At 39.8% G+C, this 19,598-nt stretch overlaps 1 protein-coding gene across 1 annotated transcript in view; it reads right to left on the bottom strand.

Moving 5' to 3' along the window:
• Window positions 1-6: 6 nt before the first annotated feature.
• The window catches only part of ALDH7A1 (aldehyde dehydrogenase 7 family member A1), a 38,101-nt gene continuing 18,509 nt past the window's right edge, over window positions 7-19,598 (bottom strand). The window contains 13 exon segments of the mRNA XM_042447776.1: window positions 7-378; window positions 2,015-2,090; window positions 5,103-5,176; window positions 5,360-5,457; window positions 5,886-6,002; window positions 8,942-9,048; window positions 9,753-9,837; window positions 11,322-11,416; window positions 12,939-12,980; window positions 14,886-14,951; window positions 14,954-14,988; window positions 16,061-16,113; window positions 16,115-16,139. Coding sequence (XP_042303710.1) covers window positions 324-378; window positions 2,015-2,090; window positions 5,103-5,176; window positions 5,360-5,457; window positions 5,886-6,002; window positions 8,942-9,048; window positions 9,753-9,837; window positions 11,322-11,416; window positions 12,939-12,980; window positions 14,886-14,951; window positions 14,954-14,988; window positions 16,061-16,113; window positions 16,115-16,139 — 928 coding nt within the window. The 3' untranslated portion in view covers window positions 7-323.

The raw sequence follows: 19,598 nt of genomic DNA, 5'->3' as shown, positions 1-19,598 counted from the left end.
GTATTTTAAAACCCTTCTTCCCCAATGAATACTTGACATGAACTCCCAAGTACACAGTTCTGGATACATTCAGATAGGTATTTTAAAACCCTTCTTCCCCAATGAATACTTGACATGAACTCCCAAGTACACAGTTCTGGATACATTATAGAAATGATAGCAAAGGTCACATAATTGCATTTTCCTGGAAGGGAACATGGTAGCAATTACAATTATCTTCAATGTTAAAAGATCTTCAGGTGCTAAGTCTGCTGGTTCAAATCAACAGGTATTTGGTTCTTAGAGACGCCAAGTTCAACTAAGGTAGCACATTCACAAGGCAATTATTGGAACTTGATCCCTTGGGCAAGAGGCAAATCCTTGCTGTAATTGATTGTACTGAAATATAAACAGAAAAATTAAATAAGCAGATCACAGAAAGTGCCCTACTAGTTAAGACCAAAGGCCTACTTAGTTCAGCATCCACTTTCTACATTGGCCAACCAGGCCTAAAAATGCTTTCACAGAAATCAGAATGCGAGGTACACTGAAACTACTTAAGCTTGTTTCTCAACTCCTAGGAGAGCCATAAACATAGTGTGTTTTGACCAAGGGAATTCCTGCAGTCACTCCAATCCAGATTCAAACCAATCCAGCTGCAGGATCCAGAATCCATGGGAAATAAGGAGTTAAAGGTTAGGCAACTGCATGAGGGCCAGGGGTCAGTTTCCCCCTCCCATCCATGGGTCTCAACAATACACCCAAATACTTCTATTTTCACCCTGTTCACTCCCAAAATAGTGACCACATCACTTTCTGCTGTGATTTTGAGAAGGACTCTGATGAAAAGGCAGGATTCTGGGCAGCCTTCTGCATGAGTCTGAGGTGTTTTTGCACACTTTGAAGGTTCTCTGTGCTGTTTTTGAATAAAAAACACATGAAAATCATGCCCAGTTCCCAACAAACCTGGAAAGCTTGGAGAAGGGGAGCTTTCAGGTATTGGCAGGGGGCTTCAGGGCCACACACATGGTGTCCAGGAATTGCATATAGTCCATAAACCACCCTCTGCCCACCCCAGATTAGGAATATGTGCAGATATCAGCATGGAAGCAGGAACTTTGATATGGGTCAAGTTTACTGAGAATGCAAAAGAGCCTGTTACGCGGACTGAGCATTATCATGATTATTGACATGAACTCTGCAACTCTGCAACTCAGGTGTGAAGGCCTGTCTTCAAGAAATGATTAAGCTGAGTGAGAGATGTGAGAGATGACCTTCAGAGAAGAGTGTCAGGGTTTTGGTAAGCTCCTCAATTTGAGCATGTGGGTGAATGCAGAGTGAGGGGCCAGAAAAGGGTTCTATAAGTAGTTTAAAGAACTTGCAACTGCCTGAAACATTATGTTGTAGCAATACAGTTCAAAATAAAATTTAACACTGCAAATACAGGTTTGATCCAAAGATGGCAGAAGAAAAGGGGCTTGAAAACATGCTATGCTGAAATCAGCAAGCTGGATCTGGCTCTCAAAGATCCAACAAAGGCATTCAACTTTAGGAACCTATACAGCAAGAGCTCCCCCTGGTGTTTTGGTATCAAGCCACATACAGAATATTCCACATAATCAACTGTCAATCATCTGACCTGGAATTTCATGGAGACTGGAAAAATAATGTCCTAGCTCACTAACAACGAACTTGTCATTAGAAAACCAGAAAAAAGACCTACTCTCAGTAAATGAGGAGCAAACCAGTTTAAAATACACACAAACACACATGTAATATGCCTTGTTTTTACTTTAAAATAGCACCCAGGAGGAGAGTGGAGAAAGAAACCAACATCAATAGCAACTACGTCCTGGGACAAAAGGCAGCTCAGAAGGGATTTTCAGTAGGAGCACAGAGCCCAGGGGAAGGGTCAAGTTCACTCCTAACATGCCACGGTTCCATACCTTATTGGTTTTCCTGGCAGTTGTGATTTTTAAAATAAACAGGGCAATTCAGAGAGTATTTAAATGGACAGAACCCCCTCCCATCTTACCAAGTGGATCTTCTCATATATTGCTTCCATGAATCGCTGCCAGACTCCCTTCCACCACCAGTGTGTTTATTGCCACCTTGAAGGGGAAATCAAAATTACATTATAGACTGAAAAGCAAAAGGCATCTTGCTAGGTATGTCTCAAAGCAGTTTTAAGTCAGACAGACTGGAAAGATTATACCCCTTCCATTGCTAATGAAGAGTGAATGAGCCTAACATCCACCTCTCTTGAAAATATCTAAGCTCTGTTTTATAGCTATCATGATAGCAAATATTCCATTTTAAAAACATCAAAAAGTTATTACAAAAAGTAAGTCAAGAACAGGAGCACACAGGCTGCATATATTCTGTCTACTTTTTGCACATGATACTAACTCATGGTTTACTACAGTGAGGACAAATAGCAGCAAATTTCAGGTTTGTCCCCAACACCCTGGCACATCTGTGGAGAAGACCAGAAACTTTTACCTCCCTTTGAGATGAACCACAGTTCAGCATGTTGTCCAAATCCTAAACCATGGTTAATCTAAGACAGCTTCATAATCTGTAGTTTGTCAGGTGGTTTCTGATATGAAAAATGCTCCCAGGTGCTTTTGTAATCCCTTTCCTGGCCAAGCCAGAAAAGCAAGATGCATGGGTTCTCTTAGCACTAAAGTGTGGTTCATCCCTACCTCTCAACCAGCCCATAACGCAACTGCAGAATTCAGTGTGCAGTATAACATTAGAGAAAGATGAAAAAATAAAATTAAAATACTAATATGACTAGAGAACTGGAACAGCTTCCTTATGTACAAAGGTTACAGGATCTGGAGATGTTTTTTGCTTAGGGGGGAAAAAAGTGAGAAGAGACAGAATCAGAGACAGAATCATATCAAATTATGTACAGTGTGAGGAAAGATGGGAGATGCAGGAGAGGGGGGGAGCACTACTTCACACAGCACATTGTTATGCTATAAAATTCATCATCACATGATTTAATAGTCACCATCTAAATGGGCTTGCAAGTGGGAAGATGTTATGCCCTGCTTGTGGGCACTGCTGCCGATCATGGGTATAAACTGCTAGATTAGTATCTTTGGTCTGATTTAGCATGGCACTCCTTAGATTCTAAAGCAGCAATTTAGGCTCAGTACAGACTGCCATTTTGAGGACGTCTTGGGTCAAAATTAGGGCTCGGGAGAGTGGAGCGTCCACACGCTCTGTGCTCTCCCAGTGCCATTTTGGCACATGCATGCTGAGGACATGCCTTGTGCGCCGTGTCCAAAGAGCGTGGCACACGAGATCACTATGCCATACCAGGGTGCTAATGGTGCCTTGGCAGAGACGTGGAAAGGAGCTCCTTTTTGGAGTGGATCATTGTGGTATCCGTGTGGTTGCCATGGCAATGATCTGGGGCAGAAAGGGGTGGCGTCTTGTCATTCCTTCCTGGCCATCTGTACAAGGCCTTAGTTAGCTCTATGAAGACTGGCCCAAAGAACTAAGATGGAGCAGAAAGAATGGAGTCAAAACATAGGAGGCATCAAAGTGACATGGCATAAGGATCTTCATGCAATTAACATGACCCACTGAGTTGACTTGACTAGTAGATAGGAAGAGAATGAAATCATTTGAAAATGTGGTGCTGCAGAAGAGTTCTGCAGATACTGTGGACTGCTAAAAAGACAAATAAATGGGTCCTAGATCAAATCAAGCCTGAACTCTCCCTAGAAGCCAAGATGACTAAACTGAGGCTGTCATACTTTGGCCACATCATGAGAAGATATGATTCATAAGAAAAAAACAATAAAGTTTAGTAAGTTAGAAGGCAGCAGGAAAACATGAAACCACATTCTGGATGGCTAGACTCAATCAAAAAAGCCACGGTCATGAGCCTGCAAGATGTTAGCAGAGCTGTTGAGGATGGGATGACTTGACAGACTCTCATTCATAAGGTCACCATATGTCAAAGTTGACTGATGGCAGTTAAGAACAGTAAGACATCATCCCATGGAAACAATATGAAGAAACTAAGGCCTGTTACAGACTGCCAAAATAAAGCTGCTTCGGGTCTCTTTGGAGGTATGCTGTTTAAATGATGCGTGCATCTGAAGAATCAGGAAGTGCACCAAAGCTGCCCTCCAGCGCTTAGGAATGGAGTGTGGCTTTAGCGCGACCTCCGGACTCTTAGGACCCATGCATCATTTAAATAGCATACCTCCAAAGAGACCCGAAGCAGCTTTATTCTGGCAGTCTGTAACAGGCCTAAGATACTTTGAATTTCAAATGGATTTTTTGAAAATATAAATGAACATATGTGTCCATACTTATAATATACATGCATATACAGTTGGCCCTCCTTATCCACGGATTCAAGCATTCATGGCTTGAAAATATATTTTTTTTAAAATACAAATTTCAAATAGCAAACCTTAATTTTGCCATTTTATGTAAGGTACACTATTTTACTAGACCATTGTATTTAATGGGACTTGAGCATCCACAGATTTGTTATCCACGGGGGGTCCTGGAACCAAACCTCAAACAGATAACAAGATCCTACTGTACCTATAAGCCAGAAATCTCCTGGAAGCCAAGATGGCAAAACCTAGGATGTCATACTTTGGACACATCATGAGAAGGGAGGACTCATTGAAAAAAACAATAATGCTAGGAAAGGTGGAGGGAAGTAGAAAGAGAAGAAGGCCCATGCTAGATGATGGACTATATTAACAAGGTCATTGGTTTGAATTTACAGGAACTAAGCAGACTATTGGAGGGCAGGGGTTCTTGGAGATGTCTCATCCACAGGGTTGCCATGGGTCGAAATTGACTCGAGGGCAGTTAACAACAAAATGTGTCCATACATTCCAGGTCCTTATTTCTAGACTACAGCGGTTAATTTACAGAACTCAATCACTTTGGGTCATGCAAAATACATTTGTGGCCCATGGATTACTATTTAGAGAACAGAGTGGTCCCAAAGCATATATAAGTCAGGCATCCTTGAGCTATAAGCATGCTATTTGTGGAGTGCCTGTTTTGCCCAAACTATTTAGAAACAATTATTCCTGTAACACTGAAAATTATCTTAGTGCAAGAAATCAACATACCAAAGGCACCTCCAATTTCAGCCCCACTAGTTGGAATATTCACGTTTACAATACCACAGTCTGATCCTTTAGGCCTACAAAGATAGAAAAAAGTGACTACCATATCACAGATTGCCATTTTAAAAAAAGACAAAACACCAAACCTGTCTATTACCTTGAAAGCGACTCGTCTAATTGGGGGGAAAATATTCAACTAGTATATAAACATTTATCTAGTATGATTTTTCCACCTTTTCCAAAAAAAATAATAACCATACCCAAGCCACCGGAATATTCTGCCCAAATCCTTGGTAAAGATACTGCTAGATAGGCCTTGTTTTACTTCATTGTTCCAAGCAAAGACTTCTTCTTCTGTCTGGAAATAAACACACACAGAACGAAAGCAAAATTATATGAACTGAGGGTTGAATATGCCCACCCTAAAGGCATAGATTCCTAAATTTGGGTGTATCAGACATCTTGAAGTCAAACCATTATATTATTAATATATTCATTTGCCACTTTTTGAATAATGTTCAAATGATTCAGTTCTACTGATTTACTCTAGTTGGGACTAACAGTTGGACTGAAGGCATCATTTCCAAAGGGAAAGTGACTTGTGAAACTGCATTAGTTCTCTCTCCCCAATACAACATCATCAACATTTAATCATAATTTATTCATTTCCCTTTTATATTTCCTTTTATTATACCTCAGTGTTTAGAAACATACAATGAAGGCTAACACTCAGAAGAGATTCCATTACTATACCTCCTAATATCTCACCTAGAAATTACTGCTTACCTTAAATTTTAAGACATACAGAATAGGAGCAAACGTCTCGGTGTGAACAACAGGCGCATTATGAGGAAGACCAGTCACAATGGCTGGTTCAACATAGTTTCCAGGACGGTCTATTACCTTGAAAGAAACAGGTCAATGAACAGCACCCATTAGTTTTAGTGAGTCAAGCTCTATATAAAAAGATGTTTTCTGCAGAAATGTGATTGCCTGTCTTGGCTGATAAAGAGGTAGCTATCAGGTAATAAAATCAACACTTCACAGAACTTCCTTCAGTTGGTGCATTCACAGCATAGAAAATAGAATCCATGATAGGGAGGAAACTGCAACTGTAAACATGATAGCTGGATAGTGACAACGACACTCGCATTTCTATTAATATGGTCCTCCAGAAGGTCTGTCCTTCTTTATTCTTGGCCCTAAGCATGAAGCCTTCTCGTTTATGGACAAGAAATCCTCTGGAGATGCATATTTTTAAACTAGATTCTGAATAGTTTGGTATGTTTTAGTCTCCCTTAGTGAAAATACTGTGTAACATATGCCATTTCTACCCCAATCGTATTTTACATGCTCAAATCATTCACATCTTCCAGCTAAGATGAAATAAAAATCTTCCATGGTTGTCTTATGAAAAAGCATGCACAGGGTGCAGACTGAACCCATACTAAGCATTGTTCAGTTCTACAAAGTTCTAATATTAGCTCTAACCCATATATTAGAGAGGTGAAGAAGCAGAAAATATTATTATTATTATTATTATTATTATTATTATTATTATTATTATTATTATTATAGCCCACCTCTCCCATTCAGATCAAGGTGGGTTCCAAAAAAATAGCAAAATTACAATTACATAGTACAGAAATCATAAAAATCTACAATCCCCAACCCGTTCCCAACATAAATGAACATTCAAAATACACATTCTAAAAGCATTCAAATTAGAATAGCAGTTAAATTTAGATTAAAAGGATTAAAAAGACAGACGAATGATAGGGTAGCTATAGGTATTAATCTGACGGTTCTCTGGCAGGTCATTCCACGATTTTGGAGCGGCTGATGAAAAGGCCCCAATAGCCTTTTTATAAATGGTTTGTGTTTTAACCCTTCCTCAGCCTACTGCTCCTTTACTGATATCAGTAAGCAGGTCTAATCTAGTCAAATCTAACAATCAAAATCCTCTCAGATGAAAACTTAACATCTGTAGAATCACATCGAACAAAGACATACAGTCAGCACTTCACTACATCTTTCAGTGGAAATGTTAGGCCTTTTATTTTAAAAAAAGCAACTTCTCTCCCTATTTTAAATATCGGTCAAAAAACTTACTAAAAACCTTTTATTTCTAAAACAGATGTGCTTTAAAAGTTTCAGTGCACCCACCAAATATGTAACAAAACAGCCATTATTAAAATCATTTTTAGTGGTACCGTTTGGACTGGGTCCTCGTCACACAAATAACCATGAAGAGAATATCAAGGGATAGGAGTAGTGGCAAACAGGCCATTGCTAACTGGGTCAGAAGAGGCATGCAAAGGCCAATTAAAAAGTAATGTTTTTAAGTGGCTTGTTGTTTAATGCTTTTTTAATTTTTATATTACAGATTTTAACACATTGTTTTATCATTCTAACGTGTAAGGTCAGGTCTCATGTGAGACAAAAACATGATATAAATTAAATTAATTAATAAAATATTAGGCCAAAGCTCTCTGTCACAGTACTTTTTGTTTTTTATCAACATTTTCTAGTCAGAGGGTTTACTGGCCAGACATATACATGCTGGCAAATACACAAATCTTTAATAAGCCCATTGAGTCCAGGGTCTAAAGTTACCTAGCTGTCCAGACACAAGGTGCTGGTGACAGCATCCAAAGCCCTAAATCGTTTAGGATCCTGATACTTTGGGCACCTCTCTCTATATATATATGCCCACATGAAAACTGAGTTCTATGTGTCCAACTAATAGGAGAAATACATTGTGGGAAGGTTTAGGGCCTTCTCTGCAGTGGCACCTCAAGTTGTGGAATGCCATCCCCCCGGAAGTCTGATTGGTGGCAATGTTGGCTATCGTTTCAGTGTCAAGTTAAAATTCAGCTGTTTATTAAAGTCTTCAGGGCCAAGTGATTTTATTCAGATTGCTTATGTGGTATGTTTACACTATTTTAAATTGTTTTAACCATTTATGAATTGAACTTAGAAGTGATTTAATATATTTTTAGTTTTTTAAAATATTATTATTTATTAAGCCTTTATTAAGAAACTATAGGACCCCACATAATTAAACTGCACACAGTTCAAACATAAGGTAGGCTTAAATCTTATTCATTAAAAATAATAAACATATTTCTCCTGCTTATTCCCACATCACTTCTTTTCTTTGTTGTTATAGCCAGATGCTCTTTCTCAAATGATATTGGGTATGTTTGCCTCTTTTCCTTCTGGCAATTGTTTTACTGTAAGCCTCAGATATCTTCAGATATAGGACAGGATACAATTAATTTTTTAAATAAACAAATAAAATAAATCACTAGATAATTTTGCTTAAACACTGGAACTGTTCAGACAACTTCCCATCTTCTATGGTTCTGTCTGCTTGTACTAAATTGTTAGTATCTATTTGGAAAACATTATGTTTTCAAACTAGTGGATCAGTTACAATCAATCTTTCTTCCTTTCTTAAATATCCCCTTCGTGAGTCTAGCTTGTTTTCACTCCTCAGTAGATTTCTACGGCCATCAAAAGTTATTGCTCTGCCCGGGGTATACAAAAGAGATCTTCTGCAAGTGGTAGGATATATAAGCACTATTCTAAACAGGAAGAATGTTTGACACAAGTAGGCATACAAGTGTAAGTCATGAGAAATTGATATTAAGGATAAAAGAGTATCCTGGTGTTATGACAACATCTGTAGCTATTCATCTAAAAACAGGATTAATTTTTTTTACTCATCCTAGGGGGGAAATAGCACTGTTTGATCAACATGTTCTTTTACTTCTTAAGATCACAGCTTTAATTTTGCTTTTTAAACAATCCATAAGAATAGGTATGAGAATAATCACCTTCCCACCATAGACCACAGAGCCACCTTGCTGTTTGGCCAGCCCCAATGCATCACCAAACATCTTTACGGCTTGCTTTGTGTGGAGAGGACCATACAAAGTGTTAGCTGAAAAGGGAGGAAAAAACACCATGTTTGAACAGGACCTAAAAATTATCTTTATAAAAAACCCTTTCCCTATGAGAGTCCTGTTGGACAAGACCAACATCCTTTCTCTTCTAGCATTCTACTTCCAATGGGCAACTACACACCTATGAGAAGCCCACAAGCAACAAATGAGTGTCACAGATCCTACCTACTCATGTTTCCTAATGTGACACGATTTTTTCATATCAATATGCAACTGTTCCAAGGTAAACAGAAAAAGCTATTTGTTCAGATACGGAGCTGTTTCACAATGTGTGTGTGAATGCACAACCACAACATGTCCGTATTTGGCAAGCCAGAAGGCAGCAGCACCCTACTCCATCAGCAAACACACTGGATGGATGAAAGTTGCAGCCTGGCTGGTGGAGGAGGGTGGCTTGAGTATGTGCCAGGCAGCTTGGACAGGAAGAGGAGGGTAGTGAGGTGATCAGGAGGGGGAGGGCAGACTGCATGTGCCCCTCCCTTTTTTCTGCCATTTCTCCTTCCTCTGCCCCCCTCCTCTCCCACTCTTTCTTCACACTATCTGTCCTGGGGTGGCTGCCTACTTGCCCCCCCCCCATGAGAACTTGAGTTACCACACTGGGTTGCCACCAACCCTAGTTGGTGAGTGACCCCTTGGCTAAGCAAAGAACTACCACACTCTTTCCACAAAGACAAGCTCTTACCATCCCATGGATCTCCAATGCGGATTTGTTTATATGCCTTAATAAGTCTTGCTACCACTTCGTCATGGATGCTTTCATGCAAAAACTAAGAAGAAAGGAAAAACATTACTAATCACATCCTTAACAATGTAAACTTCAACTCTGGCATTATCTGAAGATTATTCAAAATGTTTTAAAGTTCAGCCGAAGTACTATTCTTTTCCTGTCATTCACACGGTTAAAGTTGTGGCAAGCAGTCTCTCCCTTCATATTCAGTTAACTGCATATTTTATTCCCCAACCAGGTGATACAAGTTACAATCCATTTTAGGGAGAACAAAATACTTCTGCAATGTCAGTATAAAACTGGCAAATCTTTTAGAAAGCAGTAGGCAGATCTTTAGCAAAGCTTAAAATGTTCCAGTTGAGAGTCAGTGTGGTGTAGTGGCTTGAGTGTTCGACTAAGACTCCAGGAGGCTTGGGTTCAAATGACTGCTTGCCCATGAAAATCCACTGAGGGATCTTGTCAGACTCTCTTAGCCTCAGAGGAATGCAATGATAAACCCCCTCTGAACAGATCTTGCCAAGAAAATTCTGCCTTAGGTCACCATAAATGGGAACAATTTGAAGGCAAAGATCAACAACAAAATGACCCAAATGACATAATAAAAGAGTCTATCCTTCCTATGTAAGTGTTCTCTTTTACATCTTAATTGGTCTTAGACTGGGTCTGTTAACAATAACTTAAAACATGCTACATTTGTCACTAAGTGGAATAAACAAATGGAATTTTAAAAACAGAGAATGCCACCATTATGATGTAAGGTTTATTCACCAAGTGAAGTTTATGAAGGGTTTGTTCCCTTCAACATACTATTATAACAAATGGTTCAGTTTTAAGTGGCAACTTGTTCAGACAAATACATTGCCTTAGAAATGTACACACAACGAGACTGAAGCAGGAACAGGTTTTAGATACTTTCTCTTATTCTACTCACAGTGAACACAAAATAAACATATGAAGAAGGAAAGAAAGTCTTTGAATGAAAACTAAGTGATACACTGAATGAAAACTAAGTGAAAACTGAATGTCCCCAGTCAGATACCATGGGCCTGAACAAACAGACCAAAATAAAACTGCTTCGGGTCTCTTTGGATGTACAGTATGTTGTTTAAATGCCACATGCATCTTAAGAGGCCAGAAGCTGTGCCAAAGCTGTGTTCCAGTCCTTAGGACTGGAGCGTAGCATTGGCACAGCTTCCAGCCTCTTGGAATGCATGCATCATTTAAACAGCATACCTCCAAAGTGACCGGAAGCAGTTTTATTTTGGCTTGTCTATTTGAGCCCTAAGTTTGTGTGTGAGAGGGAAGCTGGAGGTGTGCATAACAAGAGTAGAACTCAGAAAAGCCTGTAGTCATTATTGTTGATGGATTCTGGAAGTTATAGTTTAAAAAAGCACCTTTTCCCAACTGTGCCCAATATCACTGCTACTGCTGATGCAGGTACAGGATACACATGGGTGCTAAGGGGCTGCCTATTATCTGAACAGATACTATATAATAAAGAGATGAATTATAACATCTATTTACCAGCCTCCTAGTTGTTGTGCACCGCTGGCCTGCTGTCCCCACAGCTGCAAAGAGAGCAGATGGGATGACCAGGTCCAGGTCAGCATCTTCAAATACTACAAGAAATTCAGCAAAAACAGGTCAGTAACAGAACAGATATAATTTGGACAAAACAGATGCCTTTCAAGAAGACGTCAATCAAGACACATTAGGGAAAGAGAGGAAATTGGCAGCCCTGTTGATGTTAAAAACATTAAACAGCATTTATAGCCAAGAGCAAGACATACTGTATATATTCATGTATAAATCTAGAAATTTTAGTCAAAATATTGACCCAAAAAACCTGGGTCGACTTATCCATGGGTCAATATAAGTATTGCAGAGTGGTAAAAGGCAAGAGCTTAGTCCATCCTGGGAGCACCAAAAAAGCATGGATCCCCTCTACTCTCTCATCCATCCAGCCTTCAGGATAAGCACAAACTGCTATGCCTGCCAGAATATCCTAAGTTCTTTGACATCATTTTCCTTTGCATCATCCTTTACATCCTTTGTTACATGCCTCTAAATTTACCCTTGACTTATCCACGGGTCATATGAAAACCAATAATTTTGGCCCCAAAACCTGCCCTCGACTTATATATGAGGTCGACATAGTTGAGTATATATGGTATGCCATGGACTCTGAGTGTGACATTTATCAAGCAACAAAAATTTATTTTGACACAAGAAATACAGTTTCCAACAGAGCTGATGAGACAAGTATATAGTAAAGTACTGTTTGGAAAAGGACATAACGCTGAGACAAGTATATGGTAAAGTACAGTTTGGAAAAGGACATAACACTTCTACACCAAAACATCTCCAAAAAGAAAGAGCATCCGTGCTTAAATTAGCCTCAAATCATACCAGCAGCATATTAAGATATCAAAATATTGTATAGGTTGCGTCTCCATTATCTGGAATTCCAAAATTTTAAAAATCCATGTTTTCATGGGTAGCTGAGATAGGATGGCTGGGACACTTTTGCTTTCTGATGGTTCAATGTACACAAAATTTGTTTCATACACAAAATGACTTAAAATATTGTATAAAATTACCTTCAGCTGATGTGTATAATGTGTATATGAAACATAGTTTTTTGTGGGTTTTTCGGGCTATGTGGCCATGTTCTAGCAGAGTTTCTTTCTGACGTTTCACCAGCATCTGTGGCTGGCATCTTCAGAGAAATCGTCAGAGAGTATATGAAACACATAAATTTTGTGTTTAATCTTGTGTCCCATCTACTGGATATCTCACTATGTATGTATATGCAAATATAGGTATTCTAAAATTAAAAAAAAAACATTCTGGCATTTCAGATACAGGAGACTCAACCTATACAGTATAAGGTATTACTGCAAACAGTAGAATGTTTACATTGTTCAGGGCAATATATTTTCTTTCCATATACTAGAAGGCCAACACCTGCAGCATCCTGGCTACTCCTCAGTTCCTAACATTTATCTGTAACTAGAATGAACAATAGTGTACATTCTGGCTTCTGTTCTTCACAGCCAATATAAGAATTAAGATACATAATAAAAGCTGGATGAGCAAATATTAGCATCAGGTTTAGCTTATAAGGAAAAAATTAATTACCAAGAATAGCATTGTTTCCTCCAAGCTCCAGCAAACACCTTCCTATTGAAACAGAGGAAAAAGTCAGTCACATGAATACCAGCAAAAAAATTTATTAACAAGGACTTCACCCCCCACCCTCGTGATCATCATGATTTTATTAGGACCATAAAGAAAAGGGAATCTCAATAAATGAAAGCTATCTTCATCAATATTATCATTGTTGTTAGCATTATTTCTTACCCACCTCTCCCTGTGGATCAAGGCAAGGGACAACAACAAATTGAACATATAATACAAGCACAGTCAAAAGGGCATATCAAACCAATACATATTAAAAACATTCAATACAAATGTTCAAATCCATAATTAAAAACCATTTGGATAAGCCTGTCAGAAGAGATTAGTGCTGTTTGAATTTGGACAGCATATGCGAGCATATACTGTATTGACTCTCTTCTGTCAGGTCATTACACAGTCTGGGGATGATTTTTTAAAAAGTTCTTTGAGTAACAATTGTCAGCCCAGCTGACTGAAGTAACTGTATCGATGAGTGTAAGAAGCAGATTATATGGAGCATGCAACCCCATAGTTAACCTGGATCCAAAGCATACAGGACTTTAAAGACAGTAACCAACACTTCATACCTTGCCCAAATCTTGTGTCCAAATCTTGGCAGGGAGTGAAGTGATTTTAATATTGGTGTATAGACACTCCTCCCTATCCATGAATCCTTTATCCACAGATTCAACCATCCACAGCTTGAAAATATTTTTAAAATATACACATTCCAAAAAAGCTATTTTATATAAGGGACACCATTTTACTATACCACTGTATTTAATGGGACTTAAGCATCCACAGACTTTGGTATCCATGGGAAGTTCTGGGAGTCCTGGAACCAAGCCCCAGTGGATACCAAGGGTCCACTGTAATATCATCACACTTACATCTACCATAGTACATACTGTATATAGTCCATTCAAAATATAGTCCATTGAATACAATCCATTCAAAAAGAATATAGGTCTATATTATCAATGGCATGGGCCTGTGAAGTGGTGCACGGAACAGTAATCAGAACACACTGAATTGCAGAAACATCTTGTTGTGATACAGAGGGGAAAGGGAAAAGCTCTACTCTACCCCTTCTTGCAATAATTTCTATTACTTCAGTAGCATGAGATGCGGCAGCACCAATCCCTTCCCTTATTATCAAGGTACACTAACTTTTAGAATAACTGGGTTAACCTTGGTATGGGAAGAAACTATAGCTTGTGATTCTCCCATACACAATCAGGCATAAGAATTGTATTATGCTAGGCATAAAAATTGTATTAGAGCAAGGAGTTGCCATTTTCTCTTAGTTACTCTAGTAAATTTGAAAATTTGTAAACACTGGCCTAAGTCCAACAAAATTCTGAAACAATGAATAGCTTGATAGTGTTTAATACTTAAATTTATTTAGTTGTGTTTTAGCATTATAACTTTTTCTGGTTAATATCTGTATCTGTTTTTAATCTTCTTATCTTCATCTTCCTTCAGACTCAACCCTGGGAGAAAAGCAAGACATCATGTCAGATGTACAAAATTAAAGGGGAGTATGAACCTGTTTCTTCTTTCTCCCATGGAAAGGAATCCCTCATTTATACAGTGTATGGGGCAGCAACAGCCTCTCTTCCACTTGAGCTTTTTCAGGAATAGCAACAACAAAGTGGAGCTTAACTTTCTGCAATGACAGCTTTATGCAAATGCCATCCCCACTCTTGAGTTCTCTACAATGCTATGGTGCACTGAGAAGGGAAGGAAGTAGTGGTAACACAGGCTTGCCATTGTAACCCAAGCCAACATCTGTTGATTCCGACACATAAGCAAACTAAGAATCATCTGTGTGCTTCTCCCTCCTCATTTGTTCTTTAAAGACAGAGTGGAGGGGTGAAAGGGGGAAGGAGACAGACTGGGCATGACAGTTCACTCCAAATCTTTCCTGAACCATCAGCGTACTTGCTTGCCACATAGTGCTACCCGTGAAGATAGCAGATCAATCCTTTCATCCTTTGCCATTGCTGTGCTGCACAAGACAAGATAGAAATATGGCCAGCCAGTCAGTCATAATCAAGTTGAACTGCAGAAAACAAAGGAACAGGGTCTTATTTTTACTTTTAAATTCGGTTCCTCTTATGACAGTGAAACACTTAATATTCGGTTCACATTGACCTTCAATCATCAACTGTAACATTTGTTATCTGCTTGGGTATGAAACACATTTTTAAATATGTACATCGTCCCTCCGGATTGAAGGGGATCCGTTCCTGAAACACACACACCACCAGGAATCAGAAAAAATGCAATACTCTCAAGTACCAATTAATTACATGGCCGTGCGCTCTGCACGCACACATTTTGTCCTTCCTACGCTGCCATCCATGAAGGATCAAACAGCAGACATCAAGTCTGCAACTGGGAGGGACAATTGTATCATAATTGATTAGAAGAACTCATATTTTGGAGACCTTGGAATGGAACCATACAAGTTAAGATCACACCTGAATTGTGAATGCACTAGCAACTGGTAAATGTAACTTTGACAAAACTATGTTTGATTTGTTACAAAGGAAACAAACAATTGCTGGCAAAAAAAACCAGAAAGAAAAATTAAAAATTGATGGAGGAAAACACTTCTATTTCAGGGCAAGCAGAACCTGCTCCTAGATACTAGAATGATATTATAATACCTCACTGATGAGGGAAAAGTTTTGCAATGTATATTCATATTCCCTTATTATATCTACATTCACATAGTTTTGTGTTACCTGCAGCAATATCTAGATGACAACTTTATAACTTGGGAGGCAGCCCATAAATCCTGTAGGATTACTTCTGAGTCCACATGTCTAAAACTGAACTTTCAGCTTCTAGCAACAACTTCACAACTTCTCTCAACAAATTGATTTCGTTGAATAAGAAGATCACAGTTTTAAAGTAAACATAAAATAATGACTCTTCTTATTTATGAAGTTACTCAAAGTCTGAGCATCAGAACAGATTAAAAGCACTGTTAGAAGATTAGCATAGAAACACATGAACGAACTCTGCCAGACAACATTTCTGAATTCACGTAACATACAAGCTATTGTGCCTACCCAATAGCTGCTCCACCACATGCTAGAGAACAGATAGCACCAGGCAGCTTGTTTAGCTTCCAAGACCCGGGCAATTATTCTAGAAATAAACACAAACAGATTAATTTATAAACAATGGTTTTGCCCTGGCTAAATTGTGAAACAGACAACAGCTAATCAGATTTTCCCTCCCCAAGTTCCAACACCGTCTGAAGTCCAGTTATTCAGTTTTTCTGAAAGACAGGTATAAAGAAATATTTTTTTCTGCAGGAGTCTTCCAGAATCAAAGAGAGCAAACCAGGTAATATCAAGCAGCAGATAATATCTGGAATTCCCACCAGGATGCAGTTCATAACAGTTCGGATTCAATTCATAGGCAGTTCCCTTGGAAAGTATCTGACAATAGCTTACCCCAGTTTGGGGCCCGAAATAGGATACATAAATGCATGTTAAGGCCCAGACTATGGCAACCCGATTTTTTATCACTGACAGTTGCCAGATTAAGGCAACAAGATCTGAAAGAGGAATAAACTTAATCTAGATGAAAGGTATTTTGCCATGCAACTGGGGAGCTTTTAACAAATGCAAGGCTTCCAAATTAGGAGGCAATCTGGAAGAACATGGGAACATTGGGGTGCTGAGGACATATCAAGCACAGGCAAAGATGTTCAAGAGGGGCAAACAACTGTATGCATAGGGGGCAACACCAATGGACAACACAACTTTACGTGCACCCACATGCCCTTTTCAGCATAATGTCCAAGCAGGGCTATGACCGCTATACAAACAAAACACAAAAAAAGAAAAAAAAAACAGTCACCCCCACCCCAAGACAAGTATATACAGTACAGCAATCATAATCCTTTGCTTTTTGCTAGTTAGAGTACTTATGAGTGTTTATAACTACAAACATCATTGATAGAGAGCCCAGAGTTCCCCACTTCGTGACAAGTGACTGAGGGTTGTTTTGCATGTGGGTTGATGTTGTTGTTTTGCGTTTGTGGTTGCATCACACACTGCTTTGGTAGCATGGAAATGAAAAGGTCACATGGGAGAGATAGATCAAACAAAATCCTTTTTGATGTTCTTCCACAGTTACAGTAGGACTACATATCGGTGCAAGTTTGTACAACACGGATTCACTTACCCGTATATCCCGGCATAATAGACGACTGGGCGTATAAGACGACCCCCAAATTTACAACTTAAATAGAGTATTTGGGATATTATCACTGTATGAAGACCACCCCTCTCTTCCTTGATAAGTCAGAAAGGAGCTGAAGGCACACAACAGCAGCAGCAGCAGCAGCAGCAACAAGGAAAAGGGGGGGAGAGAAAGAAGAAAAGGAGAAGAAGAAGAGGCAGACTCCACTACACTCTGAGGAAGGAGTGTGTTCCATGTTTGAAATAACAGCCATACACAACATTATTTCACCCGCCCGCGACAACTCCTCCCACCCTTCCTCTTGGTGCATCTACACTTTAGATTAAGGCAGTTGACACCACTTTAAGAGCTGCTGCTCCATCCTATTGGAATCCTAGGATTGTAGTTTATAAGGTCTTTTGCCTTCTCTTCTCGGCCCAAAGAATGTGGGGCGCTGCTCCAAACTACAAATCCCAGGGGAGTCTGTATGGGATGGAGCCGTGGCAGTTCAAGTGGGCTCCATATTGGAATCAAGCCCAGGAAGCTGTGCCAAATAGAAATGTGTGGAGGCTGCAACTGCACTGCAGAAATAATCCAGTTTGAACACCCCTTTAACTGCCCTGCTCAGTGCTATGGAATCCTGGGAATCTAGTTTTTCTGAGACATCTCAGCAAACTTGGTGTGACAAAAAACTACAATTCGCAGTGATTTCATAGCACTGGGCCATGGCAGTTAAAATGGTATGAAACTGGATTGTCTCTGGAATGAAGATGCAGCCTAAATTGGATCCAAGACCACTCCCTGCAGAAATACCAGTTTCAAGACCACTTTAGCTGCCCGGCTCAGTGCTAGGAGCCCTGGGAAGTGTAGTTTTGTGAGACATTGGAGCCTTCTCTCTGTCAGAAAGAGCTCGTGGTGCCACACAAAACTACAATCCCAGGTTCCCTAGCACTAAGCCAGGCGATTTGAAGTGGTCACAAACTGGATTTATTTCGGCAGTGTGTTTTGGACCTTGGTTCATTAAAAATGCTGCAAGGTTCCAATCCATACTGCAGAAAACTCCAGTTTGAGGCCCGTTTAGCTGGCCCGGCTCAGTGCTAGGGAACCCTGGGAATGTAGTTTTGTGAGAAAAGCTCTGGTGCCACAATGAACTACAATTCCCATGCATCTGAGGAAGTAACCTTAAGTCTAGGAAAGCGGCCAACTTTTCTTTCCGTGAGTCCAAATGTGCTACAAGACCTATCTCGTCTATTTCCCCTCATCACCACATTGTTATCATTAAATCCAAAATGCATCTGCAGAAGTGGACTGAAACTGGCAACACTGAGATAATAAATAAAAAACGGATATAAGGAATAATAATAATAATAATAAATAATAATAATAATAAAATATACTGTAGACTCTATCTCTGGGGCTGGGACTGGATGCATGGAGGCATTCCCTTGAAAAACCAGTGGAATCCTGGGAATTGTAGTTTGTGAGGGCGGGGGCAACCACTGTCCTCTCTTGATTGGCTGTTATGTGGACTCCATCCAAACAGGATTGGTTGCTCTGTAGCCTGGCTCTCAGAGGGACTCAGGGGCTGAGAGAGAGAGAGAGAGAGAGAGAGAAGAGAGCCTTTTCTGAGAGTGGGGGGGCGACCACCTCCAGCCCTCCTCGGATTGGCTGAAAACTGTGAGGTGGGTGACTCCAAAGGATTTGGTTGCTCTGTAGCCAGCCTTGCTCTCAGGCTGGAGGGAAGGTAGAGAGGCCTTCTGCCTTCCGAGGACAGAAAGGGAAAGGAGGGAGCAAGGAAGGAAGGAAGAGAGAAGAAAAGGAGAAAAAGGGAGGGAGGAGGGGAAAAGAAAAAGGGAGGGAGGGAAGGAAGGAAGGACGGGGAAAAAGCAAAAGGAGGAGAACGGAGGAGGATGCTCCTTTGCCTTGAGAGAAGCCTTCCCTGCTGAGGGCTCTCTTTAGGACCCAGGGGTTTCCGGAGTAACAAGACCGACCCCGACTTTGGGAGATTTTCCAGGGCTAAAAAGTAGTCTGTATGACGGAAATACGGTACATGGGTTGGAAAAGATATGTTCTCTTAGGCATTTTCTAGACCCTCCAGTGTGATTCTAGATATGTTTTTAGTGGAGGTTGGCATACAGTCACTCTGGAGGAGCATAAATGTCTAGAGAGAATACTCATCTCATTTCAGGTAAGAGAAAGAATTCCAGATTAATACGCGAAAATTATAGAATGAGAATTGTCCCAGAATGGATACTCATAGAATTCACAGTCCTTCTATATTGGGGGAAATACGGGAACTTGCCATGTGATTGTCATCTCCCATGTATCCCATCCAACACTACTAAATGGTGGGATACAACAAAAGGAAAAACATATAAGAGAAAAAATATGAAGAAAAGGGGACAGATTGCGTGG

The sequence above is a fragment of the Sceloporus undulatus genome, chromosome 2 (assembly GCF_019175285.1).
Source record: "Sceloporus undulatus isolate JIND9_A2432 ecotype Alabama chromosome 2, SceUnd_v1.1, whole genome shotgun sequence".
NCBI lineage: Eukaryota > Metazoa > Chordata > Lepidosauria > Squamata > Phrynosomatidae > Sceloporus > Sceloporus undulatus.
Note: the sequence above shows the minus strand (reverse complement) of the source record. Positions and strands in the feature narration are given on the sequence as shown.